The sequence below is a fragment of the Anoplophora glabripennis genome, unplaced genomic scaffold (genome assembly GCF_000390285.2).
Source record: "Anoplophora glabripennis isolate ALB-LARVAE unplaced genomic scaffold, Agla_2.0 scaffold33, whole genome shotgun sequence".
Lineage (NCBI taxonomy): Eukaryota > Metazoa > Arthropoda > Insecta > Coleoptera > Cerambycidae > Anoplophora > Anoplophora glabripennis.
Window position 1 is genome coordinate 899,648 of NW_019416463.1, and position 24,732 is coordinate 924,379.

The 24,732-nt window shown below is 32.1% G+C and overlaps 1 protein-coding gene and 1 long non-coding RNA gene across 3 annotated transcripts; one reads left to right on the forward strand and one right to left on the reverse strand.

The window, feature by feature from the left end:
* Positions 1–1,733: 1,733 nt before the first annotated feature.
* On the reverse strand, positions 1,734–12,652 carry LOC108912755. 2 transcript variants are annotated; one of them, XR_001964577.2, is made up of 3 exons: positions 12,608–12,652; positions 12,277–12,450; positions 1,734–1,959 (listed from the first exon to the last, which is right to left on the reverse strand). It is a non-coding gene; the product is annotated as an uncharacterized LOC108912755 (long non-coding RNA). The 2 variants fall into 2 exon arrangements; XR_001964578.2 differs by lacking the exon at positions 12,608–12,652 and adding an exon at positions 12,480–12,597 and having other exon boundaries at positions 12,277–12,399.
* A 2,722-nt stretch (positions 12,653–15,374) lies between these two features.
* On the forward strand, positions 15,375–18,866 carry LOC108912886 (hexamerin-like). Its single transcript, XM_018718306.1, has 5 exons — positions 15,375–15,468; positions 16,436–16,569; positions 16,723–17,586; positions 17,694–18,472; positions 18,531–18,866. The coding sequence occupies exons 1-5, from the start codon at positions 15,390–15,392 to the stop codon at positions 18,808–18,810; spliced, it is 2,136 nt and encodes a 711-aa protein (XP_018573822.1). The 5' UTR covers positions 15,375–15,389; the 3' UTR covers positions 18,811–18,866.
* Positions 18,867–24,732: the final 5,866 nt, after the last annotated feature.

Genomic DNA, 24,732 nt, shown 5'->3' on the forward strand with positions numbered 1-24,732 from the left:
ATTTAATTTACACAAACAATAAATTAATGGAATTAGATATGTGTAATTACAGTTTTTATCTAATTATAAATTTACACATTTCAATGACAATATCGGAAAGTTAAACGAACTTTGTTGTGTAAACAATGCTGACACTTCTAACGAAATTTAATATTTTGTTGTTAGTACTGGAATAATGATATTTATTACTTTATTTTTATATAACCATTATGTAATTTTCAGAAGTTGATTAGTAAACAGCGCCATCGTTATATAACCGCAAACTATGTTTGCAAAATGATGCTATTATTTTTCATTAGTAGGATTATCGGTATCTGAATGCCGATAAACGCAAATCTTCAAATTGTAAATTAACCAGTATCTTCTAGAGAAACAACAAGAAGATATACTGTCTATAAACAAGTTTATAATAATTTCCAGTGTAATGATAGATGAAAAATAACAATACCGACCTGCAGACATTCCTAATATTTTTTTTTGGACCCTCAATAGCAAAGTTAAAATTGAAATTGCAGTTCTATAAACTCATTTTTCATCGACGAAAAGTGCCACTTTTAGATGTTTTATTATTTTACGTCCGCAAATACTTCACGAACATAATTCTTCACTTCTGCTCGGAGATATTGAATCAGCGGTTGTGAAGCAAAAGTAGACGTGAAGTAACTGAGTGAAGTTTTCGAGGACGTAGGGAAATGTGAAATCCAAAAAGTGCCACTAAATCAAAGTTTAACAACGCGAAGTTAAATTATTAGAGACGACGAAAAAAAATTAATACGAGGCCAAAACCTGTAACTCTATAGCTTCAGACGTAGGCTTGTTCACAACAGTGCACCTTTGTGGCTTTGGTACATAATAGTACTTAACACAATGCTATTATTAACTCAATTGTTTCTTAAGACATTCATAAAGATTTCGGATATAGTTCTATTCTGTGGCAGTGCATGTTTCCTACAGTTTTAATAAAAAAAATACATGTACAAAGGAAGCAAAAAGTAGGAGACAGTTTTTTTAAGTACAATTAAGTACAACATTTCTTGTTCTACTAAGCCTCAGGTACGCATTATTAAGCATGTCTTTATATCTAGTACCGTGACAGTGAATTTCACTACGAGCTGGATACATTACGATATGACTCTTTACATACAGCAAACACTGTAATATACATATATACACAAGGGAGTGTTAGAATTTTCAACAAAATAACTGCAAGCTGAAGTAGCATGACCCCAGATTAGTATGGCATAATATAAAACAGAATGAATAAGGCCATGGTATGCTGTAATCAAAGTTGGTACTGATACTTGATGAGTCAAATTACGTAGCAAACACAGATTTTTTAATAATTTGTTACAAACATGCGTTGTATGGTGATTCCATAATAGCTTAGGGTCTAGATATACTCCCAGAAATTTGACAGATTTCGGATTTTCCAAGAGATCAATATCCCGCAAACTAAATATCATGGTTTCTGTCTTAGCTCTATTTAGATTTAGATGATTCGAAAGAAATCAATCCTGCATCATTAACTCAGCTTGTTTGGTTCGATCTAGAAGCTCGGTCAGTTCAAGACCTTGACCCGTGATATTAGTGTCATCTGCAAACTGAATAGTTAATAGAGAATTATTAATGGAACTTAACAAATCATTCACGTAAATCAGGAATAGTACAGGCCCAAGCACAGACCCCTGTGGTACTCCTGCACTAAGAGTGAGATATGTAGACTTGTCATTGTTTTGGGTTACATATTGTTGCCTATTGGTAAGATATGATGTTATTAAATCGGTACTCTGAATTGTAAAGCCATAGTAATGCAATTTATTTGTAAGAGTTTCATAGGACACACAGTCAAAAGCTTTGGTAAGGTCTAAAAATTGTGAACACATAAATTGTCTTTGCTCAAAGCCAGAATTTATAACACTAGTCAGTTTCTCAATGGCTAGAGTTGTTGAAAGGCTGTTTCTGAAACCAAATTGATTATTATTAAAAAGATTTTCTCTCTCAAAATAATTGACTGATTCTTTAAGATACTAAGACACACAAAATAGGGGATGACAGAAATGGGTTTGTAGTTAGATGGATCATTATAGTCCTCTTTTTTGTATATTGGGACTACCTTAGAAATTTTTAAGCAATTAGGAAATACATTTTGAGATACTGATATTAATTAAGGCCATACTTATCAAGTACAATCTTGTAAAATATCGTCCAACTTTGCTTCTTTATATAGCTACTTAGTCAGGCATATACTTTACTACACAGAAGTTATTTTTTACGTCACCTAGAACAATTCTACTTATTGTTGAAGGAAGAAGGATCATAAGTATTACGACGAAGATAGAAATATAGCGAAAGGAGCATGCGTGAAGTTGTTTAAATGATTTCCAAAAGAACTCCTGAAATGTTTTTTACTACAATTCTGCAGCTTAGCTGAAGTCAAGAAAAGAAGTCATCGCATTTTGTAAAAATAATGGAAACGATTATACAACTTTTATAGTAGTAGGTAATGCAACGTACGTCCTGACACAAATAAGTTTGCATCTGAGCTAGCTCGGCAAGGGAAATGTTCCTATCCCAAATTGCCGCGTCTTTTTCCTTCTAGTAGAATGCATTTTTTCTCAATTTTGCCCAGCAATACCTGACTCAGAGCAAACTTGTTTGAGTAGGTGTGTAGGTTTTATTTATAAATATCCAGAGTAGCGCACTTAAAGAAATGATAGTTGCCAAGAATGTCTAGAAAGGTTTATACTACTCTCGATTATTATTTGATGACAGTTACTTACAACTGTTATAAAACAAAAAATGTTACTTGGGATATATCTGGCTACATCGACATTAAGCGTTTGCAGGAAATTGTTGACCTTATAACAATACCGTTAAAGCATAGGAACAATTCGAGGGGATCAATCAAATTTTTGAATAAAAATTGTAACGTGTAACGTGTTGATTTTGTATATACAGAGTGTTCTAGGAATAAGTGCCTAAATTTTAACCACGCATATTACTCATCAAAATTAACAATTTTTCCTAATATTTTTCCTCGGATAGTTCTTAATTTTGCAGATAATATAATTTATTGCAATTCTAGTTATCTGCCACTAAAGCAAGTCGATTAGTGCTGGGATATAGTATTTAGGCTAGCGAAAAGTATTAAGAAAACGTTCACGTACGCTATTCAGATATTTCTTTGTTAACGTGATTTTAAAAGGTACAAAATGCCGGATAAAGACGTGATTTTTTGAAAAAATTTATTGTATTGTATGTACTATTGTAAAAATGTATGTATGTATTTGACAAAAGTTGCGATAAGTGAAAAACGTTGTTAGGATTTTGCTACTTATTTCTGGGACACCCACCCAGTATAATGGCGAAACAAAGTTGTACTTTAAGTGTAATCTACTCAAAGGTAAGAAATGATGCAAGATTTATAAGGGTACATCTTTTGACAAGTATCTACAAACTGCAAACCTAAAGCGCTATAAAATATTAATTTAACGCCTAGCGGTAACAGAATACTATACTCTGTTTGGAAATGAAAGAGAGTAATAAAACCCCGAGATAAGAACCGGCCATGAGCGTGGTAATATTTCGTTTCAGGTAATTATCGGGTAACACTAATGCTAACACATTAGTATATTTTACTGGACACATCATAGAGCAGGAGCCAGTCTATTGTGACAGATCAATCCAGTCTTAGAGCTGAATATACGAAGACGTGCTAGTGCAGTAGAGTAAAATTCGACTTGTGTTTAGTGACTAAAGTACACTCATTTTATTTTAAAAAAGAAATACCAACGCTAAACAAAATTTTAAGTGAACTTTCAGATGACAACGATTTGCCAAAAATCAGTAGAAGCAAATTATGGGCCGTCTTACGAGAGTTGAATATTTGCTGGGAAAAGCAGAACAGGAAGTCAGTTCTTATCGATAAAGATGCAATTATTTGTTGGCGAAGATCCTACTTAAGATCAATTAGAAAATTCCGTGACGAAGGGAGGAATATTTATTATCTAGACGAAACTTGGGTCAACGAGTACTGTAACAAAAGTATGGCAAGATAAAAATGTAAAAAGTTTTCGACAAACATTTTTGGATGGACTTTCAGCAGGGTTCAAGGCACCTTCAGGTAAAGGGCGAAGATTAATAGTGACACATATAGGTAGTGCCAGTGGTTTTGTAGATGGCGGTTTACTTTTATTTGAATATAAAAATACAGGTGACTATCACGAAGACATGAACGCAGATGTTTTCGAAGAGTATTTTACACAGATGTTGGATCTTATTCCTCCGGGGTCTGTAATTGTCATGGATAATGCCAGTTACCATTCACGGCAGACCGAGCCGACGCCTACGACTGCTTGGAGGAAAGCCGATATAATTCAATGGTTATCCGGAAAAAACATTTCTTTTGAAACAAATATGGTGAAAAAGGAACTTTTGACACTTGTCAATCTTAATAAAGATCAGAAAAAATATGTTATCAATGAAATGGCAACAAATCGCCAAATAACGGTACTACGGTTACCACCTTATCACTGTGAACTTAACCCAATCGAATTAGTCTTGGCGCAGGTAAAAGGAGATGTAGCGCGAAATAATACGACGTTTAAATTAAGTGACGTGAAAATTTTGTTAAAAAATTCCTTGGAACGAGTAACTGCAGATAACTGGCAAAGATGTATACATCATGTACAAAAAGAAGAGGAGAAAATGTGGAAACTCGATAATTTAATTGACGTTACTGTGGAACCTATCATTATCAATCTAGGAGACGAAGATAATTCATCAGAATATTCAGAGGATGAATTTTAATATACCTACTTTTTTATTTTCTTTATTGTACATTTATACAACACTACATTTACTCACCATAATTTGAATTTTCAAAATACATATATTTTTGTGTGGAATAAAAGTCTATTCATTAAATTTAAATAAATATTCTGATAATAATATTGAATAATTTTATTTGAATTACTAAAAACCCTCTTAACCCGGTTATGATGCTTAAAGTAGCCTCATGTTTTGAAATGCTGTTTTTATATTGTTTACTGATAAGAGAAATGGACCGAGAAATTGAAGCGGCATAGACAAAGACGGATTATCGGGGATTAAATTTTAGCTACCTGCTACAATTTAGTACAGTCCGATCGCACAAAATTTTGTTAAAAGTAGACCTCATCTATACCGAAAATGCATAATATAAAAATATTGAATATAAGAACCAGTACTACATTTATTTTCGATTTGCATACATAATGAGCTTTTATTACTCTCTTTCATTTCTAGACAGACTATAGCTGAAATAAATAAATGACTGAATTCTGTTTAAGATTTTATATTCTGGATTTTGTTTCACTGAGTATAGTTATTTTCAGTCACATTTACAACAATTTACAGGAGATGTCAAAAATTGATACAGATTATTATTACCGTATTGTCACCTATCTCTTTGATTTAATTATATTTTTATACAGTCTGTTTTTCTGTCTGTCTCAGGCAAGCATAATAGGAAACATTTTTCAGCTGCAGTTTTCACATAAAATCGTTTTTATTTATAGACATGGCGGGATTTGTAGCTAAATTCAACAAACTTTGACTGCAAATTCCAAAACAACCCAATTTTCTATATTTCAGTTAATAGAATAACAGTAGACCAATAATACATGAAAAAATATTTATTTGTTTATATTATCGTTATATTATAGAAAACACAAAGAAAATACAAAAAACAAACTTACATTCCACTTGTCTCTTCTGGAGAAACTGTCGCCCGAAGAGTCATTCGTTGACACAAGTGACAGTCCAAACGTTTCACAATTGGTCAGGGCGAACTTGGCGGGGTTTGCAATAAAATGTCTTTGGACAAGGCAGATTTTGCAGTTATATGAGTATTTCTCCTTTATATTATTAACAGTTTGTTGCACCTAAATTATATTCCAACTGATCCACGTACTTAGAAAGAACAAATCCCCTTACCTAACTCAGATTTTACAAGAATGTGACTTGGCGGTTTTTGCACCTATACCCCTCAGGTGTTATCTCCATTTGGCCCCTGTGCCCAATCCGACACTACTAGCAGATATGCATTTCTTTGTATTCATGTTCAGGCCTTTTTAACAGTATTCGCCCCAGTTAAAGAAAGTTTTATTTAAATGCAACAAAACTGCAAAAGATATCGTTTACATTTTAGTATTACGCTCTTGGAATGTCCGTATGGGGTGCTCTGCATTTTTACGATTGTGCTATTTTTATAAATCCTTTGAGGAGCGACCGAAGGATATAACCACATTGTTGCCGTTTCCACGTCAACAACAACAGCATTTTTAAGTTTTCAATTATTTGGAAAACTTTTACTACAGCATTGTAAAATAGGTTATATGGAGGAGTGTTTGAAAATGTTTTTCTCTTTTCTTTTACCTTTAGGTGTTCTCGTAAGCAGGTTTCCAATTCTACACTTTTCAGGTAAGATAGAGGAGAGGTAGACAGAAAGCAATAATTACTTAGAAGTTTAAAAAGTATTTAATTTGACTCTTTTCAAAATATCAAATGGATAATCAACTCCGTCTTTGTCTAACTTATACTTTTATAGCCCCACCTTTTTTTCGATTATAATTAACAGTACAGGGCAGCGCCGGATTAAGCCTCGGTGGGGCCTGGGGCTTGAAGGGAAGGGGTTCTCTTAAGGGCAGAAAAACAGCAAAAACCAAAAAAAAACTTTTTGAGGTATAGTTGGCAGAAAAATTGACGGATTTTAAAAAATCGGAAAAACACGAAAATATCAACAACTATACTTTTTTCGTTAAATATTTTCAATAGGCTGAAAGGTTATACAGGGTGGTCCGAATTTTATGCAGGAAACTTCAAGGGAAGATATAGATCTCTTTAAAATAATATGTGTTTGCCTTATAAACATAGGTCTGGAACGGCACCGTTTTAGAGATACAGGGTGTTGAAGTTGTCAAAAAAAATTGATTTTTTGTTTATATCTTCGGAATCTATTAACCGATTTCAATAAAATTTGGTACATATAATGTATGATAGTAGTCCTTATATTCCCTGAAATATGAGCTTTAAAGATTCAACCAGTGGTGTACAATTGGACATAGGTCACCCCCTTTTTTACAAAAAAAAAAACTACGCCACTGCATTTTTTACATGTCATTGTAACTGATTTATATTTTAATGCACAAAATACGTAAAAAAGGTGACTTTAATTTTTCCCGAAGATTCGCCGTTCTCAAGTTATTCGTACCAGTACAATCCCCTTGTGGCAGGCACTTCTAACGATAATATTACAAAAATATTTGTTTATGTTTAAAAGTAAGTGTAATTTGTAAATTATTTACACTCCTTTCTACACCACCTGTGAGGTAGTGTGTGATATAAACAAAAAAACATTTTTTTTTAAACCTCAACACCCTGTATCTCTAAAACGGGGCCGTTCCAGACCTATGTTTATAAGGGAAACACATATTATTTTAAAGAGATCTATCTACCCCCGAAGTTTCCTGCATAAACCTGTATATGATAATTTTGACGAAAATTAATTTTTGCACCATCACAAAACTTCCTTTGTGAGGAAGCAAAAGTCCTTTTAAATTAATTTAGTATGCTATTTTCTTAATATTAAATTTTATATGTAATACAACATACATTTCCAATTAAAATTATTTGTTCAGGTAAAAGATAGCATTAGAAATTGTCATTAAGTATTTTTATTACCGTTCATTAGTTTGTTTTTTTTTATTTTTCCAATAGCTTGTGGGGCCCCGGGTTACAGCCGCCGCTAGCCCCCTGGTTAATCCGGTGCTGGTACAGGGTGATTTTCGCTTGGAACAAAGCCGGAACTTCTTGAAATTATTTAATCAATTAGGATTTAAAGGACTTATTTCATTGCAAATTGCAATTTAAACTCAACTATCAAGATTTCGTTTGACGTAATAGTTTGATGTTTTGTTTTTAAACCACTATTTGTAAAAATGGATCATTTGGCATTTTGATGAAAAAAAAACAGTAAATGATATCATACACCCAGCAAAAAATTAATGCAGCAAAAAATGTCCAATTTTTTTTAGTGATTTTCGGAAGGCTCTAACTTCATGAGTAACGATCGTATCGAGAAAATAAAAAGGCATAATAAAAAAGCATTTTGAAGCTTGAAGATTCTATTTTTGAAATCTTGAAATGAAATTTTTATTGAGTATAATTCTCCGCGCAATCAAAAGAAATAACGCAAGGCAAAAATTTTACAATTTTTTTCAAAACTGCCTATGTGTCAGATCATTTTCTTCTGGCTTAATCATTGCCAAGGTCACTTAGCATGAGAAAAAATTGTTTTTTATAAACATACCAAAAGGCCCTTGATATCGATGATCAAAAAGAAGGCGATTTTTCACTCAATAGCCGATATCTTAATGAGAAAAAATCGTACAGAAAATTAAAACAAACAAATTGAAGCTGAGGAATCAGGCTAAATAACTATGACTAAGACTAAATGTCTTGATTAAGCCAGAATTTTTTTTCTGAGCCTATGGGCAGTTGTGAAAAAAAAATTTTAATTTTTGCCTTGCAATATTTCTTTTGATTGCGCCGAAAATAATGCTCAAAAAATTTTTCATCTCAAGATTTCAAAACTAGAATATTCAAGCTTCAAGATGCTTTCTTTTATTTCTTGATACTACCATTTTTCACAAAGTTACCGCCTTTCAAAAATAACTTAGAAAATTTGGAAATTTTTCTTTTTGCTGAGTGTATATAATAACACTCGTAATAAAAATGCACTGAAAGTATAAATGCAATGCGACTTCGATTAAAAAAAAACTATAAAAAATTCAGTTTTTCATTTCTGTTCTGTAAGTTTATTGTGATCAAATTACGTCCATTTGACCAACCCTGTATTTTTTAACATAACAAAGATCCCAACGATGCGGCTGAAAAACTGAACACATTGTACGTTTTAAACATTTATAGCAGACCCCAAGAAAGCAACACAAACATTGTCCTTGAGCATTTCAGAAAATAATTTGTTCTAATTTTATGGACTTGCTTATCCTAACTCATTACATAAATATTGTCAAGGAAATGTCGAAAACATTAAGCATGTTGAGACTAATTTATCTACCAATGTTTAAAAAAGAAATTTCTAGATATTTCTACAAGTACCTTCAAATAAAATACATAATAGACCTTACAGTTAAAACATAAATTGAGTATTTCCTTCATCGTTTCCAGGAGCTTGGAACATAGAAAGCCAGATATACAGGATGTTCTGTTTATGAATCAGCAACCCCCGTAACCGTTTTAAGTATTTATTTTATATAATGGCCAATTTTGACAAACTTTTTTTATTCTAGATCTTGTGGAGGCACGTTAGAAACATATTCCATTCAATTTATATTTCAAAGCAATGGTCAACTGGGATAATTTTATTTATTTAGTTTGTTTTTTTTTGTTTTATGCATGAAGCATGTAGCAGGTACCTACTATTTATTAGGATTTTTTTACAGAAAGAATTCCGACGGTGATCTGAAACAATATAAGTACCGATTTTTACAGAATTTAATTTTTTTTTTATAAATACAGTTCTTCTAAAATTTCCTAGTCTTATTTAAGTAATACCTAGGTACTTCAGTTGACCTAAAAAATACTTTTTAGACTCAATTAAAACTGCTTGCATATTTAATTTAGAAATAACTAATCATTTTTATGTTGATTCGCAAAGCTTTCGTTAGTCGAGTTGAGAACTCTATATACAGGGTGTATTTAAATAACACCGAAAAAATTCAAGGGGCGATTCTCCGATGAAAATTAATAGGGGTCTTTGGTATAAAATTTTTTGAAAAAACCCTTCCCTGAAAAGTTACGCCCCTCCTAAAATTACAAAAAAAAATTGTTTTTCTTTTTTATCTTCCACGTACATCAAGCTAAAGAAACCAAACTTGGTGAACATTATCTGTCAATAAAACTACACTTTTTGAATTTTTTTCAACCCTGAACTATTTTTGTAAGGGGTTGAAATAATCAACCCCTATGACATTTTTTCTTATAATTTTTTTTTCGATAAAATTTTTTCCTTTTAAAAAATATGTCTAAAAAACCCCATTCATTTACTAACTTTTTGATCTCTTCAAGTTTCTTCGAAAAGTTAAGGATTTATGACAAAAAAAAAAAAATGTATTGTAATGTATTTTTAAAAAGATGAGCTGTTTAACGCGAGTGTATTTTGCCGAAAGATCTAGTGGCCTGTTCTTTACAATGGAATCCGTAGAAACAAATGTCAATGTCATTTATTGTTACTGTTTCTTACTATTTCACAAGTTTCATGATTTTGTGTAGAAAATATTAGTTAATAAACCGAAAATATGGTTAACTATTCGAATTTAGAAATGGCAGATATGCATTTTACATATGGGTATGCTAACGGTAATGCATTGGAAGCGCAAAGACTTTATGCTGAACAGTACCCAGAGCGTAGATTACCCCACCATACTACGTTCACAAATATTCACCAACGCTTGCGGGAACTTGGAAAATTTGAAAAGAGAAGTCATGACTGTGGCCGTAGCCGAGAAGTTAGAACTGAAGCTGTCGATGAAGCCGTACTTAATTTAATTGAGGAATCCCCAGAAACTAGTACCAGGAAAATAGCTCGTGTCCTAAATGTAAGCCATTCGGTAGTTTTTAGAATTTTAAAAGAACAACAGTTATATCCCTATCATCTCCAACGGGTGCAGTCGTTACTGATTCGAGATTTTTTACCACGTGTGGTTTTTTGTCAATGGCTTATTAATATGATCGGCCAAGCGCCGCAGTTCTTAAGAAATATTTTATTTACTGACGAGGCGAATTTCTCAAGAGACTGTATTAGAAATTTTCGTAACAATCATATTTGGGCTGAGGAAAATCCTCATGACTTTTTTGAAGGAAATCATCAGTATCAATTTTCATTAAATGTGTGGCTCGGAATTATCGACGATCATTTAATTGGTCCCTATTTTCTTCCACGACGATTAGATGGTGACTCATATTGTCATCTTCTCGAAGAATTACCTATTATTCTTGAAGAAGTTCCCATTCAAATTAGGCAACGTTTATGGTTTATGCACGACGGTGCACCAGCCCACTTTAGTATACGTGCAAGACGTCACTTGGATGAGGTGTATGCCAATCGATGGATAGGTCGAGGAGGATATGTAAATTGGCCAGCCCGCTCCCCTGACCTTAATCCTTTGGATTTTTGCATATGGGGATATCTGAAATCTTTGATCTACTCAAGGCCAGTTGAAGATATCAATGATTTGCGAAACCGCATTGTAGCAGGGTGTGAAACGATAAAAAATTCACCAGGAATATTTGAACGCATACGCAATTCTATGAGAACAAGAGTAGATGCTTGTATTGAAGCTGAAGGCAATCATTTTCAACATTTTTTGTAGATTGTATTGTCAATATCCGACAGATTTTTATTTTTTGTTACTGTTATAACATTATTCATCATTTGTTCACTTTTAGTCTAAGTTCCAAACTTCTTAGCCTAGTAGAATCATAGGTCAACTATTTGGTTGAGTGTTTTTTAATAAAATGTTATTTAATATGACAATAAATGACATTGACATTTGTTTCTACGGATTCCATTGTAAAGAACAGGCCACTAGATCTTTCGGCAAAATACACTCGCGTTAAACAGCTCATCTTTTTAAAAATACATTACAATACATTTATTTTTTTTTGTCATAAATCCTTAACTTTTCGAAGAAACTTGAAGAGATCAAAAAGTTAGTAAATGAATGGGGTTTTTTAGACATATTTTTTAAAAGGAAAAAATTTTATCGAAAAAAAAATTATAAGAAAAAATGTCATAGGGGTTGATTATTTCAACCCCTTACAAAAATAGTTCAGGGTTGAAAAAAATTCAAAAAGTGTAGTTTTATTGACAGATAATGTTCACCAAGTTTGGTTTCTTTAGCTTGATGTACGTGGAAGATAAAAAAGAAAAACAATTTTTTTTTGTAATTTTAGGAGGGGCGTAACTTTTCAGGGGAGGGTTTTTTCAAAAAATTTTATACCAAAGACCCCTATTAATTTTCATCGGAGAATCGCCCCTTGTATTTTTTCGGTGTTATTTAGATACACCCTGTATATCATTACTGGAAAAATGGGTGGTGTTGCGTTTTAGGAGGACTTGAATAACAACCGACATTGACAAAAAAAATCATTAAAATCAGTCAAATTAAACTTAACTTAACGTCTTGTAAGTACACTAAATTCTTTACTCACCATCTGTAATATGTAAAACTTATTCGTATATCTTTCTACAGCATTAAACAGGAGAACTCTTCAAAAGCAAAGCTTCCCCCTTACAGTAGGTGCTGAACAAAAATCACTATCCCTTATTTGGAACTGGAAGAAGGTATAATATTATGTGTTACATAATGGAACTAACTTCTTGCCCTATCAAAAAATATTTTAGTATGACTTACTAATTATAAGATCAACCATAATAACGAAAAATGTGACAAAATATTGTCATGTTGATGAAGGTACTAAAAAACTTATGGACTTCTAAAGAAATGTATGGAAAAAGTTCACATACGAGTATACAACTTACAAATTCGATAAAAAGAACTGAGTAGGAACGTCTACCTTACTCGTTCAATAACCAATACATAATGAGGTTCGCAAATTTTCTTATCTTTTTGTTTAGGAAATTTCATAAGAAAATTGACAGAGATAGAGAATATATAATCTAAATAACTTTATTTAGTATTTAATGCAAATAGGTATAAGTTTCAGGTCTGTTTTCAGATCTTTTATAAGACAAAATTACACAATGCAATTAAGTATGATTTTTTTAACGTATGATATTTTTCATAAATTGGTTCATTCAAGACCGGCCTAAGTAAATGTTAAAGATTCAACAAACGTTTTTAAATATTACAGTTATTTTTATATTTCACTAACTGATCCGACATACGTTATCCTTCAATTTCAATAAATTTATTTGTGTCGTTTGTGTTATGTTTCAGTTTTTCCCGAATTTTTCATAATGATGTGTTTAAGGACGTGTTTAGAAAGTAATTTTAGGGGGGTACCAATATATTTTTTTGAATGAGCCCCCCCCCTTGAGAAAATATTCAAATCTCAAAATGACCGGAAAAATTAGCTTTTATTTTTTTTTCATGAAAACGGTTATACTTAGAAATTTTGATTTTGGTACACGTTAACAACTAGTTGAATGGTATTTTTTGGTAGTGTTTTTTTTGAATAAAAGAAATTATTTATTTTTTATATTCAAAATTTTTTGTTTTTGTTTTATTTCTCTCACAACTTTTTTCTACGTTAGCTGGAAGTTATGAAACACCCTGTATAGATTTAGATAATGTTAAAATTCAAATTAATTCTAGAATTATCCTAAACTCGCGTCAAATGCTTTTTAATAAAAAAAATATCAAGATATTATGTTAAATAAGCCACTCTATACGCAAGCTGGTAATTGATCTAAAAATATAAAGAATCTAACCAAATATTACGAATGAAAAGGTATGTAGGTACAGGCCCGGATCCAGAGGGGGTGGCGATGTGGCGATCGCCACCCCCAAAGCACAACATTTTTTAAAGATCTTCAATTTCTCCAAACGACAACAGGCAGTTAGTCGATATTAATGCAAGTCCCCCTTCCTAACCTACACCTTACGTCATCAAAAAAATAACAACAACAACAACAACAATAATAATAATAATGATAATGATAAAGAAGTGCTTTGCGCCTCCCCCAAAACCAGTCTCTGGATCCGGGCCTGTGTAGGTAACAGACAGCTTTAAATAATGTTTCAGGCATTAAAAAAAAATAAGCCACAATGACTAAACTGTGTACCTAGTCGTCTCTCTGGTACAGAACTTTTTTTTTTTTGGGGGGGGGTTGTCTTATTATTAAGATATTTGTACCGAGCCATACTTCAAGGGTATCTCTATTTTCTGAAAATAAGATTTAGATCAAGCATAATTTTGATTCCTTAATAAGTTACTTGCCCACAAAAAATAATTTTTATTTAATTTTTTTAGGACACTAGAGATATTTCAATTTGCAGTTTATTCTTCTTGTATTTTTCCATATTTGTCATATTTTTTTTATGGCATATTTATACTTGTTTAATATGTTCGTTCTAGAGAAAAATCCGTTTCAATTTGTCCAGTCGTTTTTTTTAATCATATAGTTTTAATACATATTCGCTTTAGTCATTTTTGTTTACTTTAAAAGGTGTTAGGCTAATTCAACTAATTATGTTGAAATCCTCAACTGTTGAGGTCATATTATACTCTTTAACACCAATAATTAGGTATGTATGCTAAAAATTACTTTAAAGATACGAACTGTAGAAAATAATAATTATATTGGACTTTAGTCACACACTAAGTATATGTTTTCCATATTATGTAAGTATATTTCTATTTTTACATTAAGTATAGATATTTCTATTTCTGTTTCTGCATTAAATATATTTTTTCTATATTAAATAATTTTCTTCTACATTCCGTAAAATGTAAAAATGTGGCAAAAATCTACGAAGTCGATCATTTAGATAAGAAAAGGCCTATTTTAATCTTTGGTTGCCCCCAAAATACTCTTATATCAAATGTTATAGGAATATCTAAGGTAAGAAAGCAAATAAAATAACTTTCTAAGGCTTGTAGCTTCTTAAAATGTAACTGCTAGAAAAATTAATGGGATAACTTGATAAAAATAATTTTAATTTCATTTAACGAAGCAACCCTTGATGTATGCAGATATAGTTCCGGCCACCTAGTCTATGTGAAACAAACAAAATGAAATTTTGAAGTGGCAGTGCCCAAATTGTTTGATGAAAATTTTACGTAACTTTTTAGATCTATTTTAAACGAACTTAATACTTTGACAAATAATATATAATTTAAAAAAGTAAGTAATAATTTATAATAATAATTAATATAGATACAAATATAGGTCACTTCATTTGATAACAATTTTGTGAAAATTTTTCTAATTAAATTAATATCTTCATAATAAAAATACAAGAGGTAGTAATAAAAAGATGAGACATTTTTAAAGTAGTTATTTTTTTAGATCCGCTCAAAATATTTCCGTAAGTAGGACAAATTTAAATTAAACATTATAATATTTCGATAGAAGTTGTTTGAACAGTACATTTTATCACAAATTATTTCCAAATAATCAAAGGAATATTATTGTCTTAGGAACATATTATCAGCGGTAATAATTTTCCTACGACTTATAGAGGATTTTTAAAAACACAAACAGGTCAAGGGGTCACGGTGTTACCGTTTCAACTACTATAAAAATAAGGGGGTGTGTGGGATAGATTCAGACTTCACTGTTGGGTAGAACAGTAGAGATGAAGGTGTTTGTTTTGGTATTGGCGGCTCTTTTCGCCCTTGCCCTTTCTGACGATGGGCAAGATAAATACAAAGTTGGTAAGTTCAATTTTTTTTCATAGTAAGAACAGTTTTTTTTTGTGATCCCTTAAAACTATATTCTCAGAACTTTTTTAACAATGATAGATTTTCTTTATAGTTTTCAGTTGAAAAAGATTCTTTTATATAAAAGTGTACTATTTTTTTAGTAACATTGAATTTAACATGCTTTGTTTAATTTTTTTTTAAATTCAAAATATCTTTTAAAAAGATATTTTTTAATATTTAAGAAATGTATAATAGGTTCACAAAATATGATTAAGTAATTTTACATTTAGTATTTAAAAAATCACTTAGTACCTTTTTTTAAAATATTTCTTAGAACTTTGGCAAACCTCTTTTTAAAAGAATTCTTACAAATTTTTCATATTATATTAGAATTTGGAATTCATAGTGTTATAATGATGGCACTTTGTTTTTATTTGACAGCATAGTTTTTCCAAAGAATTTTAATCGATTAGCACAAGAAAATAATTAAATATAGACAAGGTTAATAAACAAAATACCTAATTCCTAATAAATAAATTTAAATTAATAAAATGTTAAGTATATTTAACAGTTATAACACGAATAAATTAGAAAAAAAGTAACTTCGAAAGTTAGCCTATGTTTCCGAAATATTCACCATATTGCAAATGGTGGTGTAAACTATTTTTCTTCAAACGAATAACATTTTTTTCTCTAGAAAATTATTATTTCTAATAATTAGTAAAACATAACCTCCAAAGTACTGCTGTTTGTAAAAATTATTTTTCTGTCTGCAAAACTAACAGTAACGAGTGTATGCAGCTTGTTAGAACAACTAGCAACATTAAAGTTGTGAATTTTATGGTCTTCTAAGGTTTGCACTGAAAAAGTTTATGTTATCCTGATTCCGACGATCTTAAATAATTGTTTTAAGAACGTAATCTTCTAAATTTGATCTGTGTGTAGGGTGCAAAATTCTCTTATTTAAAATGTTTTGCAGCTGACAAGACTTTCTTAGAGAAACAGAAGAAAGTCTTACAATTATTCAGCCACATCAATCAACCTAGCCACCACAGAGAACATGTTGAAATAGCTAAGACTTTCACTATTGGAGAAAATGTAGACCACTACAAGGCAAGTATATTCGTACACTTCAACCATTTCAATTTCTACAACTTTTCAAATTATTTGGTAACCCAGCTTTGACCTGCTCTAGCTCATGGCTATCTTTTAAACAACAGTATTGTTTGTATGTGTTCTATACCTATAAATGTTTTTTTCTTTTAGAAACCAGAGGTTATCAAAGAATTTGTCCGCTACTTGAAATACAAGAACATACTACACAGAGGTGAAGTGTTCTCCGTATTCAACATCGAACACCTCGAGCAAGCCATAGCCTTGTTCAAAGTATTATACCACGCCAATGACTTCGAAACCTTCTACAAGACCGCTGTTTGGGCCCGCCAGCACGTCAACGAGGGCATGTTCTTGTACGCCACCTCCGTAGCCATCGTCCACCGCCAAGATACCCAAGGAATCATCCTACCACCCATCCACGAGGTGTACCCTCACTACTTCTTCAACTCAGAGGTCATACACGAAGCTTACAGGCACAAACAAGAGCACGACCAAAAGAACAAGCATACTGGTCACGAACAAGGAAGATACAACGGTTATACTGTAATAGCTAACTACTCTGGACACTACTTGAACTTGCACCCAGAACAATCCATGTCTTACTACCTCGAAGATGTTGGTATCAACTCCTTCTACTATTACTACAATCTCCACTATCCATTCTGGATGGACGGTAAAGAATATGGACTGGAACACGACAAACGCGGTGAACTCTACTACTACCTTCACCAACAAATATTAGCTAGGTATTACATGGAACGTATTTCTAACGATATGGGTGAGATTCGTCACTTCAACTGGGAAACACCTATCGAAACCTCATATTATCCTTCCATGGAATACCCCAATGGACTCGAATTTCCATCTAGACCACATCATGCTAGGTTGCAGGAATATTACAATAACTACGGTCAAAGCTGGACAACCAGGGGACCTTCTGGATACAGCTACACTTTTGTTCGTGACTATGAGAGGCGTATCCACGATGCTATTGACAGAAGAATGGTATACACTGTAAGTATAGTATATTTCTATTTCTAAAAAAAGTTATCCGGTTTTATTTCTTCTTTAACTACTTAACGATTGTATGCGCCCATGCATTAATAATATTGTTGTTGCAGGACGATGGCAAGAAGATGGACTTAGACAACGAAGACGGCGATAATATCCTAGGAAACATGATCGAAGGTAACTACGATTCTCCCGACCGCAGATACTACGGTTCTATCCAATTCTTCGGTCGTCACCTCCTTGGTTACTCCAAACAACCGTTGGACAAGCACCGCGCAGCTCCATCTGCTATGGAACACTACGAAACCTGCATGCGTGACCCTATGTTTTACCAGATGTACAAGAAGATCATCGGCTACTTCCAAAGACACAAGATGCACATGCACCCTTACACCAAGCAAGATTTGGAGTACCCTGGCGTGAAAGTCACCAAAGTCGACGTTGACAGCTTGGAAACCTATCACGACTCTTTCTATTCCGATATTAGCAACGCCGTATACGATACCGATGAAGAATTGCAACACGACACCTTCCATGTACGTGCCAAGCAATACCGGTTGAACCACAAACCCTTCACCTACAAGATTCACGTTCAATCTGACAAGCACACCAAAGCTTCAGTCAAGGTGTTCATGGCACCTAAATATGATGAATACGGTCGTTACATCAACATCACCCGCAACCGTATGAACATGGTTGAGCTGGATCACTTCGTGCACGATCTGAAGGCTGGAGAAAATGTTATCACTAGGAACTCGTACGACGCTGACTGCTATGGACCAGACCGCACAACCTACGACGAGTTGACCAAACAAGTAGAAGAAGCTATCCAAGGTCAAAAGGAGTTCCACATTGATGGCAAACAGAACTATTTCCACTTCCCCAGGAGGTAAGAAGAATGTGTTCCCTTAGAGGAACTTACAATTATTGTTTTACTTTTCTTTCAGGTACATGTTGCCTAAAGGTTCTCGTAGCGGAACTCGTTTCACCTTCGCAGTCTTTGTCTACCCCTACAAACCATACAAGGGTAAGGACCGTCATGTGAATGAATACAACTATCCCAAGGTAGGCACCGGTGCAATCCACGTCGATGACTACCCCGTGGGATATCCCTTCGACAGGTTTATTAAATTCAATGAGATGTGGCACGAAATCCCCAACTCCGGCTGCAAGGACGTCAAGGTCTACCACAAGCACGCTGAGGAAATCAACGCCCCCCACCATTAAGGTTTAAGACTGCTGTTTGATGATGTATTGAGATACGAAATAAACTTGCAAATGTACTTAATTTTTTATTTACAGTCACCCTTATATTTCACTCATAGCTTTCTAAATTATCAGTGGCGGAGGTTTTTAGATCCACGAGATTTTTCATGAATTTCGAATTCCTAACACTATAGTTAAAAACGCAATTCCAGAAAAAATTAATTACAGGTTTTTCTGATGTATCGAAAATTGCATTTTTAATAATAAAAAAAAAGAATTCTCTGATCCTGAAACAAAGTGAAATTTTTACCAATTAAAGTGACTGAATTCATCAAATATACAGTGATATGAAATTTCTAGGATGCTTAAGGCCTAAATTCATAAATCTCACTATAACTTATCTCAGACTAAACTTACTAAAATTAAATCGTACTCAAATCGCTCTCACAAATGAGTGTTAGATCAGTGACACATTAGAGGTATCTGACGTGTGCTTATATATATGTTCCTAATTAATTAATTTTGTGGTTTCATAATATTCTAGCAATACATTTTACAAACAATTAAGTACAGGTATTCAATAAAGAATATTCTGTACGTGAACGCTATATAAATTTGGCTTATTTTTTGGAAATTAGTTACGTATGTTATAAATAATTTCTTGTCACTTTGTATGAAGTACATAGTAAGGAAAATAAACTAATGATTATATTATTACTTGGTATATCATGGTTTATATGAGGATCGTTTTTACCTGGATAATTAAATAGACCTTTTGATTTTTATTATTTATTATTTAAATGTAATTTATAATGTACATATTTTCAACGTGAGTTATTCAAATTCAAAATAAAGAAATACTGGGGCATTAGGCTTTCACTGATGACATATTTTTGGTAATATTTGAGTAGCCAACTGTTCCCTTATCTCGTAATTTGTGGTTTGATGCACACTCAAGTTAGTCACTCATTTATACACATTTCTGAATACCAGAATTGAGAATGAGATGAGGGCACCTGAAGTTGAGTGAAGTATAAGTTTGATATGAGTGAAAGGTTAGTATAGATTTAGGGAAGTCCCTGAATTTGGCCCTTATAATTAGAGATATTATTTCAGCATTGGTTGACGTAACTGTACTTGTATTCGATAAGTGACCAAACTTCTTCATTATATGTAACCCTTCTTTTATGGTCTGAGAAATAATATAATAAGGCTGTTCTTTTATTCCTAATAAATATTTGCCTAAGTAAATTTGTGCCTGTCTCATAAAGATAATATGCCTTAGTCACGCCGTCTAGAAATTGATTTAAATGTACGCCAGTTGAAAAAATGTTAAACTGACAATTTTCAAGATGATACTACAAAAACTTCTAATTTATAAAGAAATTTCAAATTATTGTAAACATTTAATAGGTCAATCTCAGTATTAGCTGAATAAAAATAACATTATGTTATAACATCTGGCTATTTTCAAGTGCAACGGAGAACGACGAACAAAAACCAACATAAAAATTATGTTTTACTCTATTCTAATAGTAATAAACTAATTCAAGCATATTCAAAAAATTATTTGCTAAAAAATTTTATCAAACGGAGACAAACTATGTAAAGGTCTTAAAACTGTCGTTTCAAAATGTAACTTTTTTCTCAAAGTTTGGTGTTTATATACAGGGTGTTTCAGGATTAAGTCGATAAACTTTAGGGAGATATTCCTCATACAAAAATAAGAAAGAAAATCATGTATTTTTTTTTCCAGAGACGCTTCATTTTCGAAATATAGGGCGTTAAAGATTTTTAAAAAAATTCGAATTTTTTAAATAACTTCTAAATGAAGAAGGCTATTTAAGCCAAATTTGGCATGACACATCATATAACATACCATTTTTCCATAGAAGTAGAAGTCCCGCAAGCAACCAGTGGCGGAGTTATGGGGACTCAGACTCATTAAATTATAAAGAGAAATTAATACGGCCTTACTGTGTACATTCACATTTTTCCTAACTCTTATAGTTTCATGGCAAAATAGATTTTTCGGAAGAGTGATTCTAGATTCTGTCGATAAACTTTAAAATGAACCTCAACAAAAATTTTCGAGTAGGCTGCTGTCAAACAATGTTAATTTGACGTTTTAAATGTTATTTATACTTTACTTTATTACCTGAGATCAGGCAGAAAACCCGTAAATAGATTTTTTACAGAAAAAAGAACAAGATATAGCCGAAAAAAAGAAGGTTAAATCATGATTGGGTACTCAGGTTATAAAGTAAACAAAAATTTTACAAAATGAATTTCGCAATTCTGACCTCAAATTCGTAATCAGCGAAAATCCCCGTATACCAAATTTGGCGCGAATTTGTTCTTTTTTTGAAAATTTGGTCTCCATCCTGGATCAGCCATCTTGAATTTTGCAAAATTGACCTCGGATCAGTGATCAGCGACCCCGAAAATTCCCGGTGTACCAAATTTGGTGCGAATCTGCTATTTTTTGAAGATTCGTGATATCTGAAAAAAAAAAAAAAATTTCATTTTATATGTGACTTTATTGTAAGAGTTTACTTTAAACTTCCATATAAACGATAATTTTTAACAACTTTTTTAAGTATTAAATTAAATACTATTTGGGAATATGAATACCAACTAGATTGAACATCCCAGTAAGGTGAGCAACCTTAAATATTTGTCGACAGAATCTAGGGAAATAAAAGCAATGCCTTCAGTTGAAATTAGTCGAATAGAATGGAGCTAGGAGGAGACTCTGGGCCATCTAGTGGCTTTGGCGCTCCCACACTACTTCCTTTTGTTGTGCGGTAGTTAAGCCACTGTGCCAAAAAGAAAGTAATAGAAAATATTGCATATTTCTCTTTAAACCCTTTTTTTAGATGTTGAAATGTCGTGCAAAAAAATATTAAAGATGCATTAATGCTTAATTCATTAAAATCATCACGGGTTTATTATATTAATTTTAATATACAAATAGTTAGTTATGTAGGTACAGCCACAGCTACGTCATACATATTTGAAAAAATGGCGAAGTCGCTGGTGATAAGGAAGAACGTGATAGATTTTAATTACTGACCATACTTATGCCAAAATAACAGTTTTGTATGTCCTTGAGTTTCCTTAAACAATAAAATTAATTTAGCATGTGTAACGCACACATATGATTCATTAATTAATATTCAATAAATATAAACAGATAATATTCTCAATACGTCTGTCTGAGTTGGAATTGAAATGTGGGGCTTATCTTGTTGTAAAAAGAAGGAATATAATTATAACTTAAGATAACTAAAATGTATTATTAACGTAATTTTCCTACATCAGTTTTTGATGCAGTTTTTCTTTCTTTTTGTTTATTTTGATATTAGTCAATTTTTAAATACTCCGCAATGTTATTTTAAGCTTCAGAATACACAGGGTGTCCCAAAATAACGTGTACAACGAAAGACCACAGATTCGTGGACTCAAAATAGGCAGATTTAGGCTAATTCACCTATATCCGAAATCGCTTCGTTTGGCCGCTAGATGGCCTAAAAGTTCGTGAAAATTTTTTGAATTTTGTAAATAACTCGATTATGTATTAATCGTTTAATTATTTTTGGGGTGTGAACTTTTGCTTTCAATCTACAGCTTTTGGTGTTATACAGAGTATTTTTTAAAACTTACAACACCTACAAAATTAATGTTCCTAACTTTTTCCTCTTTCGGGCATAATGACAACTATTTTCTATTTGATAGGTGATACCATTTGGAAGTTTTTGAGCCTCTTATAGAATTTTGAGAGGTTTGGGTACAAAAAAATATTTTTTAAATGTATACATTATCTTACCACCCATATTACAATACTTAACAAAGTGCTAGTAGACTGATTTTGTAGATTGACTGTAATTTCAGTTTGTGTGGTCTTCCGTTGTACATGTTATTCTGGGACACCCTGTATATTTATAGGAATATATTTTGTAGGAATTTGAATACAGACAACTTTAATGGAGACAGCTTAATATTTAAAAAATACTTTTACTTACTTTTATATAAAAAAATTTAAGTTGTAGCATTATTGAGAAAGTTCTAGATTTTCTTGAAATTGACAACTCTTTAAGGGCTTTCGACCATTTCCATCAACAATATTTTTTATTCTGGAATGTCCATTCATTATTTTGGACAATTTATGTCTGTAACTTTTTGCGGTTCACTTATTAAAAAATTATATTTAGTCAATTTTTTTACGATCTACTGGATACATTGTGTTCCGGTCCCACAATTTTCTTAAATGTAAGTCATTTTCGGCAGGATAGTTTGGAACAGAGTTTGTTATAAAATATCAGCGTAAGGATTTCTCATATCGCAATTGGTGCTGTAGGTTTCAGTAAAGTATATTGTATCTAAAGAAAAAGTCCAAGGTGGAAGTTCATCAGATTTTGTTGGTCATGAAACAGAGCCATCTATGCCAATCAATGCTGTATGAAGCACATCATTTTATTGGGACCATTCTATTAACACAGTTTTTCAAGAAATTCAAGTAAATTCGACGCTTGAGTAATTCTTCGAAATCGGTTTTTCAATGCCAATGTGGATTTTCAGCAGAGCAACAGTGGCTGCTATGTCAGTTTGTCACTCCAGTACCATGAAATACAGTCTTATAACTAAAAAGGACATAATCAATGAAGTGTTCTTTGATGATTTATTTTTCTTCCAGATTTTGTTCTTGCTGCTCTTATTTGGCTTTCAGGACATCTGCATTTAGTAAGAATAATGAATTAATATTTAAAAATCATTAATAAATAACAATCAGAATAGTATCCTCTTGATACCTCTTACAAAACTGATAGAAAATCACGACTTGAACCCAGCAAAGTGAATTATCAAAGTTTGTAAAAGTTCTTATCTAAATGAGTAAAACATTTCTTACTTGTGGTCTAATTTTGTTACCACTGTCTGAGCTTTTGACCTCCACTAAACAATACGAATTTTACGACAAGAAAAGGGTATTATGCAATAGAAAAACAATCAGTAAAGGATACTATCGCTATTATCTTTGAAATATTTCTATAAATGTAACTATTTTTCTATTTCAATAAAATTTGTGCAGTAAAATTTCCTTAATTTAATCTTTAACTATTACGAAAACTAAAAAAAAACATTTTATTATGTTGTACAAAAATATCTATATGTACAGTAAACGTTTTTACTTTAATTGATCATATAAATTTCAAGACTCAAAAGCGCCATAAATTTTACTTATGCAAATTAAAATAAGAAGTTAGTAAGGAAATTGGTATTGGCCGCCTTTAGTGCCATATTTAAGAACTATTGAAACGTGGAAGCTAATGAGAAGAACAGATTTTAGGATCACTGACGTTGGTGATTATCTGTAAGATAGTCACGATTAGTTTTTTTTTATTATTTTAATTGATTTAATGTATCACCAAAGATTTTAGGAATATGTTGTTAAAATACCCAAGAATGTTTATTGTTGATTATTATCGACCAATTTCCTCGGAAACGATGCCGATTATCAATCTCAATATATCTTTTTGCCGTAAAAACATTTTGACATTGTAGCTTTGTCATCCTGCAACCTTTTTAAAAACGTAACTTTTTGCTTAAAATTACATTTCCTATCTGTTGTATTAGTTTAACACTTGTTTCAGAAATATATGCATTCAAATTCAAACGCTTAAATTCTTTTTTTGCCAATCATGTCACGTCTTATTAATAAATTAGTGAGCACTGATAAAAAAAATATTTATGCAGTCAATGAAATATTTATAAACAAACAAAAAAAATGATAGACGATTACCAGTTTTAGTGATTGTAATTAACAAATTTGATACTTTTGAGTGAGATAAAATAATCGTCTTACAATAAGGATTCCTGTTGCATCAGCCTCTAGCTATGAAAAAGCGACTATGATATGTATAACTGAGCCCTATCTAACAATTC